The sequence below is a fragment of the Acinonyx jubatus genome, chromosome B4, assembly GCF_027475565.1.
Source record: "Acinonyx jubatus isolate Ajub_Pintada_27869175 chromosome B4, VMU_Ajub_asm_v1.0, whole genome shotgun sequence".
Classification (NCBI taxonomy): domain Eukaryota; kingdom Metazoa; phylum Chordata; class Mammalia; order Carnivora; family Felidae; genus Acinonyx; species Acinonyx jubatus.
Genome location: NC_069387.1, coordinates 119,885,366 through 119,907,247, shown reverse-complemented (window position 1 = coordinate 119,907,247; position 21,882 = coordinate 119,885,366). Strand labels below are relative to the sequence as shown.

The following is a 21,882-nucleotide window of genomic DNA, read 5'->3' as shown; positions in this document are numbered from 1 at the left end:
CAAATTTCATACTGCTAGATTAATCTTCTGGAAGAGCATATTTAATTAGATCATTCTCCTGCTGAAAAGCCATTGCTTAATTAGAACAAAGCTAAATATTCTTTTCTTAACTTTTCTTACTTTATAACTTTTTCTTAACTTTCATTTCTTTTCTAAACTTAAAATGTCCCAGGCACTTAAGTGCTTTCATGCATTATTTTATTTAATCTCCCTAATATCTCTATAAGGTAGGTACTAGAGATGTATCATTTTATTTAAAAAAAAAATTTTTTTTTTCAACGTTTATTTATTTTTGGGACAGAGAGAGACAGAGCATGAACGGGGGAGGGGCAGAGAGAGGGAGACACAGAATCGGAAACAGGCTCCAGGCTCTGAGACATCAGCCTAGAGCCTGACGCGGGGCTCGAACTCACGGACCGCGAGATCGTGACCTGGCTGAAGTCGGACGCCCAACCGACTGCGCCACCCAGGCGCCCCGAGATGTATCATTTTATACCAACACTTATTTTACTCAAGTTCAATGATACTGGCTCAGGAAAGAGAGAGCAAGCAAGAGTGAGTTCTCTAGAAGAAAGGACTTCGACAATACTTCTGACACCCCTGAGGCTCTCTGGTTGGAGCATAAAGAGATAGGGGGAAAAAAAAAGCATGCATCAAAACAAACTTCCTTAGACCCATGACTTCTAGGTAGGGCCAAGGCTAGGGGCCGGGACTAAGAGAGTGAGACACTTGCCTTCAGCGCAAAATGTAAGGGAAAGCCAAACATTCACTAAGCAAGATGAAATATTTAATACTGTATTTAAAAAGATCAAAATTAACGCAAAATATCCACCAAAAACAAAATGTCAATTTTAAATGAAGACAGAATCTGTCTGACCTTGCACTTGTAGGACTCACCTCTCACTACTCCTAGCCCTGTTTTTCAGCCTAAGTATACTATTCAAATCTCAATCCTGTCATTTACTGGTTGTGTGATGTTAGCCAGTTATTTCATTTCATGTACCTCAATTTCTTCATCTGTAGAATGGGGGATGATAATGCTATGTCCTTCATAAGGTTGTTGTGAGGATTAGCTGAACCCTGCTTACAGTGGATTCTAAGTAAACGTTGGCCATCACCATTGTGGAAACAAACACCTTAACAGAATCCTGTTGAATGCTAGATGGTTTTATACCTTTTCCCACTCTTGAAGAGACCTCAGAACTATGTGTCTCACACAACTGCCATAATTTTTGTCATGTATATATGGCATGTAATCAACTTTTCCTAAAGCAGGATTAAAAGAATTGACTAAAAAGTGTAAAAGCCTTACCTTGGATTGGAGTGAGGGTAACCCTTTTGCAAGTCTGTTCATTCCATCGACCATTCAGTTAAGTGCATATTTTGAATGTTTCCTTAAGCTAGTTCTGAAGATAATTCTAAAAATGCTATAAATGATGGCAACATTGGCTGAGTGCACTGTTTTCCAGAGTGACTAGATCAAGACAAAAATCATATTAATCAGGGTATACTGGGAAAAAAGAAAAATCTCTCTCAAATAACAGGTACCGAGGGGAGGCCCTCTTGGAAATCGCCTGGTGCCAAAGCATGATTAATTGACCACCACTGCCTTGGTTCCCCTGCTATAACTTAGCACGATTTCTATCTTGACTTTTTTGTAGTCAGTGGTTTGCGTGTTTATCTCCCCAGCCAGACTCTCCGGCAACAGCGGCCTGGTCTACTTCATTTTCTTGAATACCCGACACCAGGCACTTGCCAGGCACGGGACACTCACTACACACTCAGTGAATACATGAATGAATTGAATTTGGGTTTGGGCACATTTAGCCCAAAGGTTTCCTCTTTCAAACAATATAGTTAAGGAGACAGGGGAAAGGAGCCCCATACAGCATCTCCTCTTAACGCCGTAAAAATTATTTACCATAGTTTCCCAATTATTGTAAATGCAGAAAGGGGTTTGTGTACACAAGCACTCATAACGCCTTCTGTGGCACACCGATCTTGCAGGGACTGCTCTCGGTTGAGAGCCCAACCCAACCTGCGGAGAGCCCGCTGCGCACGCGCGGACGGGAAGGGCCCTCGCCCGCCCTCCGCCCCTCCGCCCGCCAGGTGGCGCTGGCCGCCCCGCCGCCGCCACCTCCGCCTTTGCCTCTCGCCGGGCCGGACCGGGGCGGCGCTGGCCGCCTCGCGGGCCGCGGGTCCGCCTCCGCCGCGCCGAGGGCGTGGGCTCCCGGCTCCCGGAAGCGGCGGCCGCGGCGCGGAGCCGAGCGGGCGTCGATCCCCGGAGCAGCAATGCGTGGCGGCCGCCCCTTGTGACCTGAGCGTGGCGGCCGGGCTGGGGCCGCTGAATGGCGGCTCGCTGAGGCGGCGGCGGCTGTGGTTGCTCCGGGCGTGGCGTGGCGTGGCGTGGCGGCGGCCGGGGTGATGCTGCTCAAGCTCTTACAGAGACAGACCTATACCTGCCTGTCCCACAGGTATGGGCTCTACGTCTGTTTCGTGGGCGTCGTTGTCACCATCGTCTCCGCCTTCCAATTCGGAGAGGTGAGTAGCGGCGCGGGAGCCCGGGCCGGGGCGCCTTGGACCCGCACGACCCCGGGGCGCTCCGAGCCCAGGCGCGCTTGCCTTTTGCCTCCCATCCTCCCTGCAGCTCTGGGGACATGTCCGATAGCCTGCCTTTTCCCCCGGAGGCTCCTAGAACTCAGATCTCCCCGAGCTCCAGTTTCAGCATCTGGGATCCAGATCTCGTCCGCCTCAGGGTTTGGGGGATAGGGTCTCGTTCTACCGGTTCCTGTGCCCTCCAGGTGCTTTCTTCGGGGCCCCCAAGTTATTTGATTTTCTCGCTCGGGCCTTGTTGTCCTCCCCGAAGCCCCCTCCCGGGACCCAGAGTCGGTGTCTTTTCCTATTCCTGAATTCTCCAAAATTTTCATTCCCTGCCCCTCCTACAGTTTTAATCCTCTGCAGTCACCCTTCTAATCTTTTCACTTTTGACAAAGGCACTTTGTCTTCTTAATCTCGTTTCTTTCTGGATTTCATAACTTTCTTCAAGGGGTGTGTGTTTCTTTCTCGTGAATTTGCAGTGAGGACCGGGTAGTGGCCCCAAATTTAAAGACTTACTTGTGAAAGGGATTTTTTTTTTTTTTTTTTTTTGCACTTTTGCTCTGTTATTGGGGACATCACCAGTTAGCCTGTAGAGGCTCTACTGGTAGATGTGCACACACGGATGTGAGAGATCTCTTGGCAGCCTCAGACATTCTTCCCTATCCTGAGATCAGCTGGAGGCTGGGCCCCTTCAATTGACCAGGAAGCCCTGTCTTAAACTCCAGCACCCAGTGTCTTGGGAGCCAACACAAGCCCTTGGGTCATGGGATATGCTAATAATTTAGACTCCAAATAGGAATCACACAAGCCAGGCCTTTGTTGATCTGCCCTTAGGTAATGTGCAATAAAGTAGTTCAGTTAGACTCTGTAAATTCTTTAGAGGGTCCACACAACAGGTTTGGGAGATGGAAACACCCAAGTTTAATAGATTTTGTGCCTCTCTGGATATGTAGATGAAATATTTTCTTGAATGAAACAACCCTTTGGTTTAGGTTGGATAGTTACATTACTGACAGTCTAATTTGGTATTCTTCATCATAAACAAGTGTACAGAGACTGGTTAGGTCAGAACTGGAAGAGCACATGCATATGATTTTAGAGAACATGTTTAAAAATAAGTATAGCAACTCAGAGAAAAGTTGTATTTTCAAATTGTTAGAAATCTGTTTCCTTGTTTTAATATTTATTCCCCGCTTCCCCTCCCCCCCCCCTTTTTTGGGTAGGAGGTTGCAGAAGATTTTAAAATTAAGAGAACGGTTTTTAGAAATACCACAGTCCACATTTGCTTAAGGTCTGTACTCATGCTGGATTGTAAACTTCTTTTTTTTTTTTTTTTTTTTTTTAATTTTAACGTTTATTTATTTTTGAGACACAGAGACACAGAGAGACAGAGCATGAACGGGGGAGGGTCAGAGAGAGAGAGAGAGAGGGAGAGAGAGGGAGACACAGAGTCTGAAACAGGCTCCAGGCTCTGAGCTGTCAGCACAGAGCCCGCCGCGGAGCTCGAACTCACAAACCGCGAGGTCATGACCTGAGCTGAAGTCGGACACTTAACCGACCGAGCTGCCCAGGCGCCCCGGATTGTAAACTTCTTAAGAGAAGGTGCTGTCTGTTGAAATACTGTAATCCTGATGCAGGGTACCTGTGCCAGGTACTGCCGGAATATGCAGTCTAAATATTTGTGTAATGAGTGAATGATTTAATTATGTGGCATGATTTCAAGTGTACATTTTAGTAGTTCTTGTTCTAGAGAACTTTCCAGATTAAATTAAAATAAGTCTTAACAAGTAAGGGTGAGAAAGTGCCCCAGACTTGTAAGTGTGGAATATATACCTAATTATTATACCACCTGCTGTTTTATCTTTGTTCCATATGTTGCAACTTAATACAGTGAATATATCTATGCATAGTTGTCTTATTCTTGATAGAAGATTTTTTTTGGCCCCGAGTAATTTTAAGTTAGCTATTTACTAACACCCCTGCAGTGTGAAGGTGACTTAAAGGCATCAGTTGTTAGAATTTTTCATTTTCTGTATTCCACGCATGGTTATTTATTTACCAAAAGAAAGACGCTTGTCAGCTTTGAAATGGTCACAAACCTTAGAGTTTGGAATGGACGAAAGAAATAAGAGGCGAAGAATAGGCATGGGAGGTGGAGACAGCTGGTCTAATGCCACTAATATATTGCCTGTAATATAGTTTCTTTCTTTTAAAGATTTTGTTTTTAAGTAATCTCTACACCCAGTGTGAGGCTCGAACTCACAACCCTGAGATCAAGAGTTGTGTGGTCTACCGACTGAGCCTGCCAGATAACCCTGTAGTACAATTTTTGCAGCATAGTGGAAAAGAAAGCCATGGATCTGGGCAGGTCAGGGTTTGAACGCTAGTGCTTGTATTAATGATCATGATGATAGCTAGTAGATAGGGCTTACCAGATACTAGGTGCTCTCTTAACTGCTTTACATATGTTAGTTAACTCATTTAATCTTCATGACATCATCCCTGAGATATGGGTAATGTTACAATGCGCATTTTATAGGTGATGAGAGTGAAGCACTTGCACAGATTACTCCAGCTAGTTCATAGCAGAGCTGGACTTTAAATCAAGGCACTATATGGTTCCAGAGCTTATACTACTCTTCCTGGTCTTTCACAGTCTGAGCTGCCCTTTTGTATGATCTTGGAAACGATACTGAACCTTTTTGAACTTCAGCTTCCTTATCTTTGAAATTGAGATAAGAATACCTTCCTTGCAAGGTTGATAGGATTAAGTAAGGCTTCTTATGTAAGGTACTGCTTGAGGTTCCTAGTAATTGCAGACTTTCTTTAAATGGGAGTAATAAGTATTGGGGGTACCTGGTTGGCTCAGTCGATTAAGCGTCTGACTTTGGCTCAGGTCATGATCTTGCAGTTCAAGTGTGCCGTTGGGCTCTGTGCTGACAGCTCAGAGCTTGGAGCCTGCCTCGGATTCTGTGTCTCCCTTTCTTTCTGTCTGTCTGTCTCTCTCTCTCTCAAAAATAATCAATAGACATTAAAAAAAAATGGTAGTAAGTATTGTTACTGTTACTATTCTCATCAACTATTTTATGCCGTTTCAAAATATTTAAAATATTTAAAATATCAACTATTTTGAAATAAGCCCTTGAAATAGAATACTACCATCATACAGTTAATGTTACCAACTTGTTAATAACTTTGCTAATTGCAGTGGATAAAAGGACTAAGATGGTCCTTGTTAATTGTGAGTTCATTAATATCTTTCTCCCACCTCTTGGTAGAAGTGGTATTGGCTGCTACCTTTTGATGAGCCATTTGTACACTCATCCAAATTTTGAGGAAGGAAAATGTAATTGAGGGAGGGAAGTATTAACACATAACAGTATTTAAAAATTTTTCCCTTTAAGTTGAGCCAGGTACTGTTTAGAGAACTCTTGGGAACTCTGATCAAACAAAAGCAGAGCTAGATCCAAATGCACAGGGAGGGCCCTCAGGATGGGGACTAATAACCACCGCAGTGCACTGCCTTGGGGTGAGGGTAGCTTGTCTGTTGTAAATTAGTTGATTGAACAAATCATGAGGCTCTGGGAGCCTCAGTTTCCTTATCTATAAATGAGGACACTAGATTAGATTACTATGCTCTGAAGATCATTTTTAGCTCAGCAACTTCTGATTTTAAATATTTGTCCTCTGTTGGTTGCTACTACGTAGAGTTTAAAACATGTGCTTTTGAGGTAAAATTTTATTATTTCAGGGCCATCATTATTTGTTGAACCATTTATATACAAATCCACAATTCGATATCTGAAAATTCTACTAAATTAACCTTATAATTAAACATTAGTATCTTTTACAGTGAACATAGGAGTAATCTCACTCAGGACAATAAAGACTATAAATAGCTTCAGGTCAGTTTAGGCCAAGTTTTGCCACCAAATGAGTTCAGCTCAGATCAGATTTTGTTGCCAAGTAAGGTACAAAAAGGTCGTCAATTTTTGAGAACTTTTTGGATTTCAGGATTGCGAATAGAAGCTTGTAAATCACTGTTGGGTGTGTATGTGTGTATCTGCATGTGTGTGTGTGGTTTGTGTGTATATGAAATACACCACTTCCTTGTTTCCTTATGGAAACAAGTAAATACCCCAAAATTAACTTTCATGAGGAAGCAGATTCAGATGGAATCTACCTCTAGTGGGTAGTTTTCCCCTGGCCTGCTTGTTCCCTTTGGCTTGTCTGCCTTCCTGCCATTTTGGATTAGTGAGATGTTACTGTTCAGCGAAAAAGAACGTTGAAAACTGGGTCCAGCCAAAGTCATGCTCAGCTGCTGTGACCAGTTTCTCATCCTGGCTCCATTTCAAGAAAGAAATTAGTTACCATGTTTGTATTTGATTAGTTCACTCATTAAACATATATTTTGAGTGTGTTCTTTCTTTGCCAAAGGCAACAAATAGGTGGAGTCAAAGGGACCTGGCCTGAGAATTGGAAGACAGCCTCTGGCGTGATTCTAGCTCCTGGATAAACTGTGACCTAAGTGCTTTCTTACTTCCCCTGCTTTGTTACTACTTCTAGATGCCTCCTGGGCCGGCGGCAGCCACTCTTATTTTTTATCTTATCTCCTGTGGATTTGTTTTGGGGTGAGGAAAGCTTTCATTGTTAAAAATAATGTCTTAAAATATCAAAATTTCTAAGACCCCCATTTTAGTTTTAATGTTCTATGAATATACATTTATAGAGTGCTTCCCATGAGAAAGCATGAACTATAATGTAACATAGTTGGCACTACAGAGAAAATGCCTTGGCCACATAGAGCCTTTTTAAATCGTCTCTTTCTTTTGTGGGATTTGGGAAAGATACACAGTCCTGCTGTCAAAGCAGGGACCTTTTCTTAGTCCCTCTATATTCTTTGTACCTAGGAAGTGCTTGGTACCCAGTTGGTGCCAACTAAATACTTGATGCTAGATGGATGGATGAATTAATTGGGGTGAGCTTAACAAACGTCCCTTCAAACTCATTTATTTACAATAAAGATAAGATTTCTACCCTGATGTTCAGACTGTCTCTAGCTACCTTTGATTTCTCAGACACAATTGGTCTGATTGTACTTTGTATGGTGAAAGGTTCTAGAAAAGATACAAAGAATTATAGCTCATCTTTGGCCATCTTTGTCTAGTTGAGGTGAGGCCATGCTATATATATGAGTAACAGTACAAGGAAGTGAGTGATTGAATGCCTGAATAGATACACAGTAATTGCTTAGAAAATCAGAGGAAAGGAAGAAACCCATGGGTTGAAACGTCCTAGAGGAAGGTGAAATTTTTTACAAGGAGGCAAACTTTTTCCTTTTGAACTATTAGTGGTTTAAAATTGCTGCAGGTGTTTGTTAGCAGCACTTCGGACAGAATCCGACTCAGACCTGCCTTAAGAAAAAGGTAGGGGCGCCTGGGTGGCTTAGTCAGTTAAGCATCAGACTTAGGCTCAGGTCATGATCTCACAGTTTGTGAGTTCAAGCCCCACATTGGGCTCTGTGCTGACAGCTTACAGCCTGGAGCCTGCTTCAGATTCTGTGTCCCTCTCTCCCTCACTCTGCCCCTCCCCCTTCATGTGCCCACGCGCTCGCTCGCTCTCTCTCATAAATAAACATTAAAAAAAGGAAAAAGGTAGTTTTGGGGGCACCTGGCTGGCTCAGTCAGTTAAGCGTCTGGCTCTTGGTTTGTCTCAGGTCATGATCTGAGCTGACTGTGTGCAGACTTCTTGGGATTCTCTGTCTCCCTCCCTCTCTCTGCCCATCCCCCCTCGCAGAGAGGTTGGGTTGGATAGAAGTGCTCACATGTTGTCATCAGGAATCTCATTTATGTCCCTGTTCTCCAGCTTTGTTGGTTTAGTTCTCAGGCTAGTGCTGCCCATATGGGAGGAGATTGCTGCCAGCAACTCCAGCTTCTAGTCTGCTAGTTGAGTAACCCTAGCAAAAAGAGGGTTTCATTCTCGTTAGTGCCAGCTAGGTCCAGGGTGGCCTGCCCAGCCACAGAATGAGTGCCCTTGCTATGCCGTTGTTAACCATCTGAATCACCCCCAGAGTGAGGGTTGTGGGTGGCATAGTCAGCCTTAAATGAACCACGTGAACTGAGGGGCTTCCCCAGAGGGAAATCATGAGGTTGTTATCAAGCGAAGGGCTGGAGCAACAGATGGCCTAGACACTGCCTCGAGCCAAAACCCATTTCCTTTCCTGGGCATTTAATGTTGACCTTGTGACTATGATAGCTCTTAGCCGTTTACCTTCTTCTAAAAGATGTAAAAGTTGTTTCCCTTTTTTAAAAAGATTTGATTTTTTGGGGGCACCTGGGTGGCTCAGTCAGTTGAGCGTCCGACTTCGGCTCAGGTCATGATCTCATGGTCTGTGAGTTCGAGCCCCTTGTCGGGCTCTGTGCTGATGGCTTGGAGCCTGGAGCCCGCTTCGGATTCTGTGTCTCCCTCTCTCTCTGACCCTCCCCCGCTCATGCTCTGTCTCTCTCTCTCTGTCAAAAATAAATAAAAAACATTAAAAAATAAATAAAAAATAAAAAGATTCGATTTTTTTTAAAGGTAATCTCTAACTCAACGTGTGGCTTGAACTCACAACTGCGAGATGGGTGTGTAGCAGTTGTCATGTTGAATGAGCACAACTGATGTGTAGCAAGTATCTTCATTTTTGTCTCCCGCTGGCACTTTATATTAACTTGTGGGGTTGGTTCTGCCTCTGCTTCTGGGCGAAAACTCGGGTGGGCCTAAGCCTTCTCTTGTCACTCTAGGTAACCAAAAGTCTTGTGGTCACTTCAGGTTATAAAACATAATGTCATTTCAGCAACTTTGAGCCTGCTGAATTCATAGCCTCTTACCTCCCCGGCTCTGGCAGCTTTGTCTCCCTTTGACAGAAAGCTCTAGGCAGAAAGCCTGCAATTGAGGAAGGAAGATGAGGCACAGTGGGATGCTTTTCTCTTTCCTCATCTGGTGCTTCTCTTTCTCCATAGCCTGTTTCTGGCCCCTCTTAGGGGTCAGCACCCTAAGAGGTTGGAGCACCTAGAAGAAGGAAAGGAAGTGAGGCAGGAAAGTCCTTCCAAAACAGGTGCCAGAGCTCTGGAATTTCCAGGTGTCAAAGCTTGTTCCCTCTTGAGTGCTTTCAATGCACTCCTTCAGAGACCACACCCTCAGAGCCATGACTGGCTTTAACTCTGATGAGAGCAAATGCGTCTTCCTTTAGGCTGGTTGCTTATGCCTTCCTTGGTTCTTAGGAGTCTGATGCCATCGTAAGCCTCTCATCTCAGTCTCTGTCCTTTTCTTTTTGGGGCTCTGGACCTGACCTAAGTTGACCCACTGCAGGTATTCTTTTTTTTTTTCTAAATTTTTTAAAATGTTTATTTATTTTTGAGAGAAAGGGTAGATAGAACGTGAGTGGGTGAGGGGCAGAGAGAGAGGGAAACACAGAATCTGAAGCAGGCTTCAGGCTCCAAGCTTCCAGCAGAGAGCCCGACGCGGGGCTCGAACCACGAACTGTGAGATCATGACCTGAGCCGAAGTCAGACGCTTAACTGACTGAGCCACCCAGGAGCCCCTCTGCAGGTATTCTCTTGTGCATGGCACTCATCTGGTGCATGGAGACCCACATACTTTGCTTTGTAGGGGAGGAATTTATCTTTTTCCTCTGCTCTTCTAAAGTTCTTGGCTAGGGCCCCTGTAACTAAAGACAGATTGATAACAGAAAAGCATACCGGTTTGTTTAATATAAGTATTACATGTTGTGGGAACCTTCATAAGGAAATAAAGACCCAAAGAAGCAGTTAAAGCTTAGTATTTTTATTGCAGGTTTGATGAAGAGTGGAGAGTTTGGGAAAAATGTGATAGGAGAGAAATGAGTATGAGCTAAGTGTAGTAGGCTGGGGAAACACGAGGGCTGTTTGTTCAGGTTCCTTTTGGCATCACTTGTTCTTCCGAGATAAGGATGCTCCTTTCCTCCAGGTGTAGGTAAGGCGTTTCTCACAGAGGGTCAGATGACCTGCTTCAGGGGAAGGTCAGAAAACCCTTCCTGCACCTGCTGCTTCTCAGATCCCTTCAGCTTGAAATATTCAATAAGCCAATGTGCCATATTTGGGGGTAGCATATCCTGAACCCTGTCAGCTCGAAGTGAGGGAGGGTGGGCTGGCTCCAGCATAGCAGCAACCTCTTCCTTGCCCTCAGTGCATGTAGCCGGCCAGCCCTTCTATTTCTCAGGTGTGAGTTGGATGTGGCATCCTCCCAATCGCAGGGATCTGTAATGGGCTATCTTGGTAGTCTCACTGAGCCCTTTTCCTGCTTGAGGTGAATGGAAAGATTTTCCACCTGTCCTCTTTAGATAAGGTGGAACGGATGTGCAGAATGCCAGCAGCTTCCTAACCTGTACCCTTCTACCACAATTTGGATAAGTTTTCAACCATCTCCTCCAGGAACTGCCTCTTGTTTCAACTCTTCATTTTGGAACGAGGTATCTGGTCTTTTGGTGCCTCAGAAGAAACTTAGATTTTTCTCAACTTACAATTGATTGAAAACTCAATCAAGTTTGCCCTGGAGATGAAACCTATTTGCCATTTCTGTACTCAGCATCCTCAGCACAAAGACATTGCCTTTCTTATCTTGCAGTCCCTGTGCCCCAGCAGAACACCAGAATCATTCATTCATTCAGTCAGTAAATTCTTTGTTTGAGCACAGTGCCGGGCCCCTGGGCATGGAGAGTGAACAGAGCAGACAGATTCCAGCAGAGGACCAGTTTATATTCTGGTTGTACAGTCAGACATTAAATGCTTCTTAATGACAGTTGTGAGAAAGGCTATAAGCAGGAGAGGGGGTTGTGGGAGAGACCAGCAGTGTCTAGTCTGGTTCCTGGGTCAGGAGAGGCTTTCTCGATGCAATTTGAGCTCAACTTTGAAGGGTCAAAATTGCTGAGGCAGAGGACAGGTGGGCAGGTCTGTTCTAGGCCATCGGTTCTTAGCCAGGGACGATTTTGCCCCCAGAGGCATTTGGCAATGTCTGGAAACATTTTAGGTTGTCACAGATGGGGTGTAGAGTGGGGTTGGTGCTACTGGCATTCAGTGGGTGGAGGCCAGAGATTCTGTTAAACATCCTACAGTGCACAGGCCAGCCCCCACCACAAAGATTATCCAGCCCCAAGTATCAGTAGTGCTCAGGCCCTGGAAACAATGTGAAGGGCTTGAAGTTGGGGTACGTTTGAGAAGGTGAATTGAGGCATAAGTAGCTGGAGGGTAGAGAGCAAGAGAAAGCGAGGATCTGGGGGACACTGGTACAGTTCGTGGCACCCTCTTCCTAACACTTGGGAAGATTAGGTGTTCAGGATTTGGGTGTTCTGAGAACAGTCAGATGCCATTCAAGGTTATTATGTACTGGCAGGTAGTGGGTGGAGGCCAAGGATGCTGCTGAACTTCTTGCAGTGCACAGTATAGCCCCCCAAACAACGTGTTTTCAGGTCCTAAATGTCAATACTGCCAAAGTGGAAAAACCCGGATTAGAGGGAGAGCAAGAATGGCTGCAGGGCACTTAGGAGCCTTGGACAAGGCTGGTAGAAGGGTATGTTAAGAGAAGTGGACAGATTGGAGAGATTTAGGAGGCAAAATTGTCTGGTCTTTATGTTGCATTATGTGCCAGATACTCTGCTGCCATGTTGGGATACAAAAGTGAGCAAGATAGACAAGTTCATCTCTCCCAGATGCTATCTATAGAGGCTACGAGAATGAATAGGTGCTTTGTTGAATGAATACTTATAAAATTTTATTTTTACTCAGTGATTGTGATCGAGCCTTAGGAAGGATGGTTTAAATGACATGCCTAACGTTTATCAGGCACCCTGCACAGTGCCTGGTACAAGGTGTTCAGTAAATGCCATGTGTCCCATCCCAGGATTGTTTTTCCCTTGGCCACGAGGCTCAATGAAGAGAGCAGCGGGAGACCTACTTTCTGGTCTGGTGCCCAAGGTCCCATTGAAGAGTATATTAATCCTTAGTGACAGAGCAGAAAGGTTCACAATTTCTTTATTATGGTTAATATGAAAACAGAGGGAGCAAGTGCATTAATTTAATACAGCTGTGCTTTACGATAATGCATGTTACTCTGGTTCCTCCTAAAATGTAACAATCAAGTGTAGCAGTGATGAGTTATGCATATCTTTTAATATCTCTTATTGTCCTTTAGATTGATCGTTCCGGTCTTGTGATCCACATGCAGTATCTTTAGCAGGTGATTAGTCAGCCTATGTGTGATTCATACTTTGCACTAAATTAAGCAGGAAAAAAAAAAGTGATCTTTCAAAAATGTTAGAGACTAAGTCACACTTGTGCAGGGATATTGCCCACTTTAAAATTGCTTCCTAAAATTGTTTCTTCTTTTAGGTTCTAGTTTATTTTTCCCACTGGATATACCTCCCCATCCCCTTCATTACCTTATTCCATTAACTTCATTTCTATCTCTGATTAATTCCAAATTGGATAAAACCAAATTTTTTGAAGCTGATGATTCGACAGAGATTTATGGAAGTGTTTGCTCTGGGCCAGGTACTCTTCTGCTTACTAGAGACACAAAGATGGTTCAGTTTCTTTCTACTCTTGAGGAACTCGCTCTAGACAGGGAGATGGGCAAGCAGATAGATTAAGTTGAAGAAATAGGAATGGGTGTTTCTCAGACATAAGAGTGACATCTGAATTTGATGTTGAAGGAGATGGCTGAGGGAAGAAAGGGGAACTCCCCCGACCCTCTTTTTCAAAAGCAAAGGATGCCCTCGGTGTAAAGGCATTGGTTTGAGAGGCAAGAAGTTCTGAAGGGCTGCAGCACACTGGGAGTTGAAGCTGGAGAGGCAGTAGCCGCCAGGTTAGGACTTGCCTGTTGAGTGATGGGAAAGAATATGGATTCATCCTGAAGAAAGTAGGGGCCATGCAGATGATTATTATTTGGCCCTTTATAGAAAAAAATTTGCTGATCCCCTGGCTTGAAAGAACATTCCCTTGATGTGCAGGACAAATGGGAGCTGGCTGATCTGGGTTGGATTTGGTGGGCTCTGCTCCACTTTCCTTCCTCCTCCTGGGACCAGTGGGCCAGCCTAGGTGTGTTCTTCTCAAGACGGTGGTAAGGGCACAAAAAATCAGATGGATACTTGCAGACCTTTCTGAGGTTTAGACTTAGATCTGGTGTATTCACTGTCTTTTTATTCCCTAAACCCATCAAATTTGTTTCTGCCTTAGGACCTTTGCGTTATTGTCCCATTAGCCTGGAGAGGACTGCCTCCAGACCATCATGTGACGGGCTCCTTCTTGTCTTACAGGTCTCAGCTCAGTAGCACCTTCTCAGATGGGCCCTCCCTACCACCCAGCCTACAGTAGCCTCTTTCACCAGCTCATTCCTTATGATAGTTCCCCTTTTCTTTTTTAAATAGTACTTAGTCTGAAAGTGTGTGTGTATTTGTATATTTAATGTCTTATCTCTCTCCACCAAAATGTAAGCTCAGGGAACAGGGTTTCTGTCTTATCCAACCTTTCTGTCTTATTTACCACTGTATCCTCAGCTCCTAGAATAGAGCCTGGCACCAAGAAGTAGAGTGCAGAAATACTTTGTCCTAGTATCTAAATATAGTAAGGTCACCTGCAATGATCAGTTTCGAAATTCAACCTTAATGGAAAGTATATAGGTTTAGATGATATACATGTGTACTTATATTAGGGTTCTTCAGAGAAACGGAATCAGGATGTATGTCTGTGTGTGTATGGAAATAGATTTATTATTTAGAATTGGCTCACACGATTGTGGAGGCTGATAAGTCTCCAAGATCTGCATTTAGCAAGGCTAGAGACCCAGGAGAGCCAATGGTGTCGTTCTAGTCTGAGTCCAAAAGCTTGAAAACCAGGAAAGCTGATAGTATAATTCCAGTCGTAAAATTGGCAGGCATTAGACTGAGGAAGAGCTGATGTTTCAGTTCGAATCCGAAGGCAGGAAAAGACTGGCGTTCAGCTCAAAACAGGTCAGAAGCAGTTTTCTCTTACTCAGCTTTTTAATTTTATTTAGGCCTTCAACTGATGCCTAAATAAAATTCAACTGATTTGAATCAGTCTGTTCATTCAAATGTTAGTTTATCCAGAAACATCCTCGATGACATGCCCAAAATAATGTTTGATCAAATATCTGGACATCCCCTGGCCTAGTCAAATTGACACATAAAATTAACCATCATGATAATTTAATAGGTTTTCTTTTCTTTTTTTTTTTAATTTTTTTAATGTTTATTTTTTTGTTTGTTTGTTTGAGAGTGAGACAGAGCGTAAGCAGGGGAAGGGCAGAGAGAGAGGGAGACACAGAATCCGAAGTAGGCTCCAGGCTCTGAGCCATCAGCACAGAGCCCCATGTGGGGCTCGAACTCACGGAACCGTGAGATCCTGACCTGAGCTGAAGTCTGATGCCCAACCGACTGAGCCATTCAAGCACCCCCAATAGGATTTATTTTCTATAGCAGCTTTAGGTTTACAGAAAAAATTGCATGAAAAGTGCAGAGATTTCCCACATACCTCCTCTCCCCCAGCGTATTATCCCATTTTTAACACTTTGCATCAGTGTGGTGCATTTTTATAATTGATGAACCAACATAGATACATTTTGAAAAATTTATTTTGAGAGAGAGAGAGGATCCCAAGTGGTCTACAGAGTGCAACGTGGGGCTTAATCCTGCAAACCGTGAGATTAGGACCTGAACTGAAAGATTTGGATGCTTAACTGACTGAGTTACCCAGGCACCCCGATAGATTTTTATTAACTAAAAATAAATTGAACATTAGGGTTCCATTACATTAGGATTCATTCTTTGTGTTGTACTGTCATATCATGTATCTGCCATTTCACTATCACACAGAATAGTTTCATTGCCCTGATAATGCCCTTGCCCTGCACTATGCCTAGTGCTTGCTTTCTTCTCCACTGGCAATCAGTGATTTTTAAAACTTTTTTAAACTGTGTATATAGTTATGCCTTTCCCAAAATGTCATTTAGTTCATTGCTGTTATATAGGAAAACAATAGATTTTTGTATATTAATTTTGTGTGCTGCAACCTTGTATCCTGTAACTAATTGTTTATTAGTTTCAGAAGATTTTTTTTTGGTCAGTTCTGTAGGATTTTCTAGACAGTCATGTCATCTGTCAACAAAGACAGTTTTACTTCTTCCTTCTTAATCTATATATCTTTCATTTCCTTTCCTTGCGTTATTGCATTATTTAGGACTTCAATATGTTGTTGAAAAGCAGTGGTGAGGGGTGATATCCTTGCCTTGTTCCTGATCTTAGTGGGGAAGCTTTGTGTTTCTCACCATCAAGTATAATGTTAACTGTAGGTCTTTTGTAAATAGTATTTTTAAATTGAAGAATTTTCCCTCTATTCCTAGTTTGCTGACATTTTTTTAAATCAAAAATAGGTGTTGGGTTTTGTCAAATGCTTTTTTCTGCACCTATTATGATCATATGATTTTTCTTTTGCCTATCGATGTGATGGGTTACATTAACTATTTTAGAATGTTGAACGAGGATTCAAAAATTCATATCTAGAATATATCCCATTTGGTTGTGGTATATAATTCTCTCTGTACATTGTTGGGTTTGATTTGATAGTATTTTATTGAGGATTTTTATATCTATGTTCATGAGAAATATTATTTGTAATATTTTTCTTCATAGGATGAGTTAGGAAGTGTTCCCTCTCCTGTTCTCTGGAAAAGATTGTAGAGAATTAGGATAATTTCTTCCTTAAGTGTTTGGTAGAAATCACCTGTGAACCTCTTTGGGCCTGGTGCTTTGTTTTGGAAAGTTATTACTTATTGAGTCATATTCTTTTATAGGTATATGCCTATGCATGTTATCTGTTTCTTGTTTGAGCTTTGGTAGATTGTGTCTTTCAAGGAATTGGTCCATTTCAGTTAAGTTGTCAGACCTGTAGTCTTAGAGTTATTCAAAGCATTCCTTTATTACTCTTGTAGGGAGTATCGTAGTGACTGTTCTTCTTTTGAATTATTGTCGCAAAACACAAATAACATAACATTTACCATTTTAACGGTTTTTAAGTGTACAACTCAGTGGCATTAATTACATTTTCATTGTTGTGCAACCATCACCACTATCTATTTCCAAAACTTTTTCGTCACCCCTAACAAACTCTGTAACTATTAAGCAGTAATAGGGACCTGGTAACCTCTGATTTCTGTCTGTATGGATTTGCCTGTTCTGAATATTTTATATAATATTTCTTTACTCGTCCTGGCAACGTCTGCTTGTTTTTCAGTGTTTCGGGGGTTGGGGGGTAGGGGGGAGATTGGATTTGCTTACTCTGCCATTTTGCTGAAATCATGCTTCAGATTGATTAGTTTTGATTGTTGCTTTTTCACATGATATTTTATCAAACACTTTATCCTTTGATGAGCTTGTTTGCTTTGTTTTGGCCATTGCTATGTCCTCAGAGTCTAGAATGGTACCACATAGTATTTATTGACTGAATTGAGTTACTAATTTTTGTAATTATTTGAAAATATGATTTTTAATAGCTTTATAATATTTGTATGACTGTACCATAATTTATTTTCCTGATTACCTATGTTTAAGTGTTAAACTACTGTGTCCAGGTTTTATTTTTTAAGTAATAATGGCCATTGTCATATTTATTCAGGTCTTTAGGTACATCTATGATGATTTTCTTGGCATGTATATCTAGAAGTGGCGTTAGCCAGAACAGAAGACATTTTGTTTGGTCCTTTGATACATGATGCTAATTGCCTCTCCTGAAGGGTGCAGTTTTTAAAATGGCCTTGCAGCTGTTTAAAAATATATGACATACTTTTCAACTTATTTATGACTTTTCTGTACTTCAGACTCATAAAAAGAGATCTCTTCTTGTCACGTTTTTAAAAATGTTTACAACTAGCTAATAGTATGAGATAAAATTTGTTTGTTGATGGAAGCGAGTGCATTAATTATCACAAGCAGATACTTTGTGAAACTACTCATTTTACTAAACTTTTTAATGTAAATTAAAATTGTATTTAATTTTGCCAAAAAAAGTAAAAAAAGAAACCTTAATTTGATGAGTTTGGGATTCTGGTTTAATAGATTTTCTTAAAAAATTTTTTAGTGTTTATTTTTGAGAAAGAGAAAGAGAGAAGGAGGGAGAGAGGGGCAGAGAGAGAGGGAGACACAGAATCCAAAGCAGGCTCCAGGCTCTGAGCTGTCAGCACAGAGCCTGACATGGGGCTCAAACTCAAGAACCGTGAGATCATGACCTGAGCCTAAGTCAGATGCTTAACCGACTGAGCCGCACCCACCCAGGTGCCGCTGGTTTAATAGTTATAATGGAAATATTTACCAGGTTCGACTATACTTTCATTCATATTTTGGTTACATTTTTCACGTGATACATTACAATTATTTGTATCATATTTGTCTCCCCAGCAGACTTAAGCCCTTTGAGGGAGTAAATAAATTCAGTGTTTTTTCATAGTCTTAATATATTTCCTATAGTACTTTGTAGTTGTCAGAATATATAGATATACATCTGTTCACTTGTTTTTTGCAACAACCCCTTATAGAATAAGGTATTACTTAAATTTTACATTTGGCACTGAAAGAGGTTTAAGTGACTTGTCTAAAATCACAAAACTGGGGCCTTCTTGTGTGACTCTTGTTTAAGGATTGAATGGCCACAACACTGTCCGATAGAACTTTGTGCATGATGGAAGTATTCTATAATTCTGAGCTGTCCCATATGGTAGCCACTAACCCAATGAGGGCTTGAAATGTGGCTGGTGTGACTAAGTTACTGAACTTTTTATTTAATTTTATTTAGTCTTAATTTAAATTAACCATATGTGGCTAGTGCATATGGTTTTGGGCAGTGCAGGTCTAAACTCATAGGTAGAATAACTGTTTGCCAGGACATTATAGCAGAGATTCACACACTGGCTGCAGAGTAGAGCACTGGATTTAAAGTCCATCCTATACAATTCTGTGATTCTATAAACTCTGACCAGTTAAACAAGTAAACCTACGTATATCCCAGAAAGTCAGTTTGAATACATTTTGAAAGTCTCTTTGGTAGGGTTTTTTTTTGTGGTTGTAGGAGGTTTTTTTTTCCCCTTTAGATATAAATTTTTACAGTGAACTACTATCAAAAGGTTTAACATTTTTAATTCTGCCTTTTAATATGGTTTCTTCCATGATGTTGCCCACCTTTCTATCCCTGTGGCAAACAGTCCTCCTTTTCTGTCTGCTCCTTCATTTCCTTAAAAATCTCAGTTTTTGCTCCTAGGAAAAGGAGATTTTAAGTTGCCATGATTAACCCTGTCTTTGGTTATCATTTTCCCTGACAGTAATCTGTTTTAATCTGACTCATTTAAAAGCTGAAATATTCCTAAATGTTATTTATTTATAAGTAAATATTTCTAAATCATTTCATGTAAGTATTAGTCCTTAACAGGGATGTCAACTCTTTGAGGTCAGAGGCCTGATTTCTATCTTGTGCTCCTTAAAATGTGTAACAAATATATGTTGTGTGTCTAATTCTGTGAAGGATTCAAAGAATGTAGAAATGGTCTAGAAAAGTGTTCTTGAGTTTAATTAATGTTTGAGTAGATAATGGTCATACGTCTTGGGTTTGGGTCATTTCCTCTATGTGAAATGGGAGAAGTCACCCAGTTTTAACAACCATTCAACTCCTAATAAGAAATGAGTTAATCTTTTAATTTAGTCACTTTGCATTGGGAAATGCTATAGACTGAGTGGTTGTGTCCTTCCAAAATTTATACTGTTGAAGCCTTATCTTCAATGTGATAGTATTAGCAGGAGGGGCCTTTAACGGTGGGTGGTGGGGAGGTCATGAGGGTGGACGTTAATGCTCTTATAAAGAGACCTCAGAGAATTTCCTCACCCCTCTTGCCATGGAAGGTGACACAAGGAGAAGGCAGTCTGTGAACCCGGAAGCAGGCTCTCACCAGACGCCCAGTCTGCTGGTGCCTTGATCCTAGTCTTCCCAGTCTCCAGAATTGTGAGCAATACCTTTCTGTTGTTTACAAGCTACCCAGTCTGTAGTATTTTGTCATAGCAGTCGGAATGGTGATGAGCAGGTTGACTTCCTGATTGCTATCAAGGAGGAGAGGAGGGTTAGTAGAAAAGATAAAACTTAGAATATCTTGTCTCTCTTTTACTACCTTTTAATGAACAAAAATAAATTTTTTTCAGAAACTATGAAGAACATGTAATCTAGGAATATTATAAACTTTTTTTTAGAATATTATCAACTTCTAGTATTATTATTGATATGTGAAAAGCTCTGTCAGTGTTACAAAGGGTTCTTACTGCTTGAGGTTGGAGAGCCCCTACATTTTAAGTTTTACAGGGTAACAGGTCACATTTCTATGCTTGAAAAATTGAGGAAGGGATATTTGCTTTTACAGAGAGTTTTATACCCTTGTGTACCTAGCCTACTGTTGTCTCTTTATTAACTCTAGCCTTTAGCTTTTACCTTGAGTATCCTGGAATGAAATCTGAAAGCAGAAAGTCCTGGAGTGACACCATGTCATGTAAACTGTTCTAGGATGTTTGCCTTGTAAAACTAGTAGCCATATTTATTCATTCTAGAATGTTTATTGGTTTTATGTGAGGCACTGAGCAAGGTTCTGTGAAAAAAATTATAAAGAGATCAAGTTCGTGGCTTTGAGTTGCTCACAGAAGTTTACACAGATATTTAAACAGGTAAATTATATTGCAGCAAGAACTGGTGAACAATTTGCGTGGAGGTGTTGTATAGCCCTGTATGATCTGCACATCTCATTTACTCATCAGATCATGTGAAATAGGTGGCATTAATTCCCTCATTGTACAAAAGAAGAAATTGAGAGTAGACACATGCCCTAGATCATTTATTGATAAGTGTCAGATTTAAACTCATGTGTCTGATGTAAATCTTATGATCATTGCACTGTATGCCAGTTCTCTTCTGGATAATAACCTTCCTGTTTTCCTTAACTGGGGAATTCCTCTGATACAAAAGATTATGGAGTTTATGTCTCATTAACTGTTATTCCACCACACGCATGCATTTGAACTTGTTCTGTGGTGACAAAAATCTTCAACCAAAGCACGCATCAGTTTTATAACTCTAAAAAGTTCTGATTGGTGCGCCTGGGTGGCTCAGTCGGTCAGGCATCTGACTTCGGCTCAGGTCATGATCTTACGGTTCGTGAGTTCGAACCCCGTGTTGGGGCTCTGTTCTGACAGCTCAGAGCCTGGAGCCTGCTTCGGATTCTGTGTCTCCATCTCTCTCTCTTTTTCTGCCTCTCCCTTGCTTGCTCTCTCTGTCTCTCTCTCAAAAATAAATAAACATTAAAAAATAATAAATAAAAATAAAAAGTTCATCATCTAAAAATTTTAGTATTTGTGTGCACACGCCAGTTAAAGGACTGTTAGATATTCTCAAAACCCTGGGGAAAAACATAAATTTATTATGTGACTGTGGTCATTTAGAAACATGCACGGGAAACAGATTTGGGTTGTTGAATTAAGGATGGTAAACATACCAGTTTCAGAACTGGTTGAATGACCACATTTATAAATGTGTGTTTGACAAAGCTAGCTCTGTGTAAGTAAGCAACAGAGGAGGCAGCCTGGTGAGGCTGAGGGAGCGTGGGCAAAGCTAAACAGGATCATGGACTCCAGACTTGGATTGATTCACGTCTCAGCCCCATCATACATTGCTGTGTGGCCTGGAGCTTCTCTTTGGAAAATGAGCCATTGAAGTGCCTACCTTACAGTACCTTGTTGCAGGGATTCAGTGGGGAGGAGCACCTGGCATTATGGTGCTTGGTGAACATGTGAACGTGCCCCTTCTCAGTGTTCGTTAAGACTAATCTTGGCTGCAATTTGTGAAAAATCATCAACAATTGATCTTGAATACCTTGAATGCCAGGATTATTAAAATAGAGTCTTAAAAGTAATAAATATTGTAAGCTAGTAGAAGAAACTACCTTTAGATGATTTTTTACAATACTTTATTAATAATACATTGTTTTTATGGTATTTCAGAGCTCATATAGTATTTTAATAAATATTATTTTAGTTCCTTGTGTCTTAACTTTTACAACAAACTACTTTTAATAGCAGAAAAAAGTAAATACTTTGAAGAAAATAGTGTAGAGAGGAGATTTGGGGGGTGGGGGACGTGGGGATTGCTCAAAACGGTAAGTAGGAAATTTTTTGAA

At 41.6% G+C, this 21,882-nt stretch overlaps 1 protein-coding gene across 1 annotated transcript in view; it reads left to right on the top strand.

Annotated features, from left to right (window-relative positions):
- Positions 1 to 2,150: 2,150 nt before the first annotated feature.
- GNPTAB (N-acetylglucosamine-1-phosphate transferase subunits alpha and beta) overlaps positions 2,151 to 21,882 on the top strand; it is a 72,498-nt gene continuing 52,766 nt past the window's right edge. The window contains 1 exon segment of the mRNA XM_015068788.3: positions 2,151 to 2,541. Coding sequence (XP_014924274.3) covers positions 2,425 to 2,541 — 117 coding nt within the window. The 5' untranslated portion in view covers positions 2,151 to 2,424.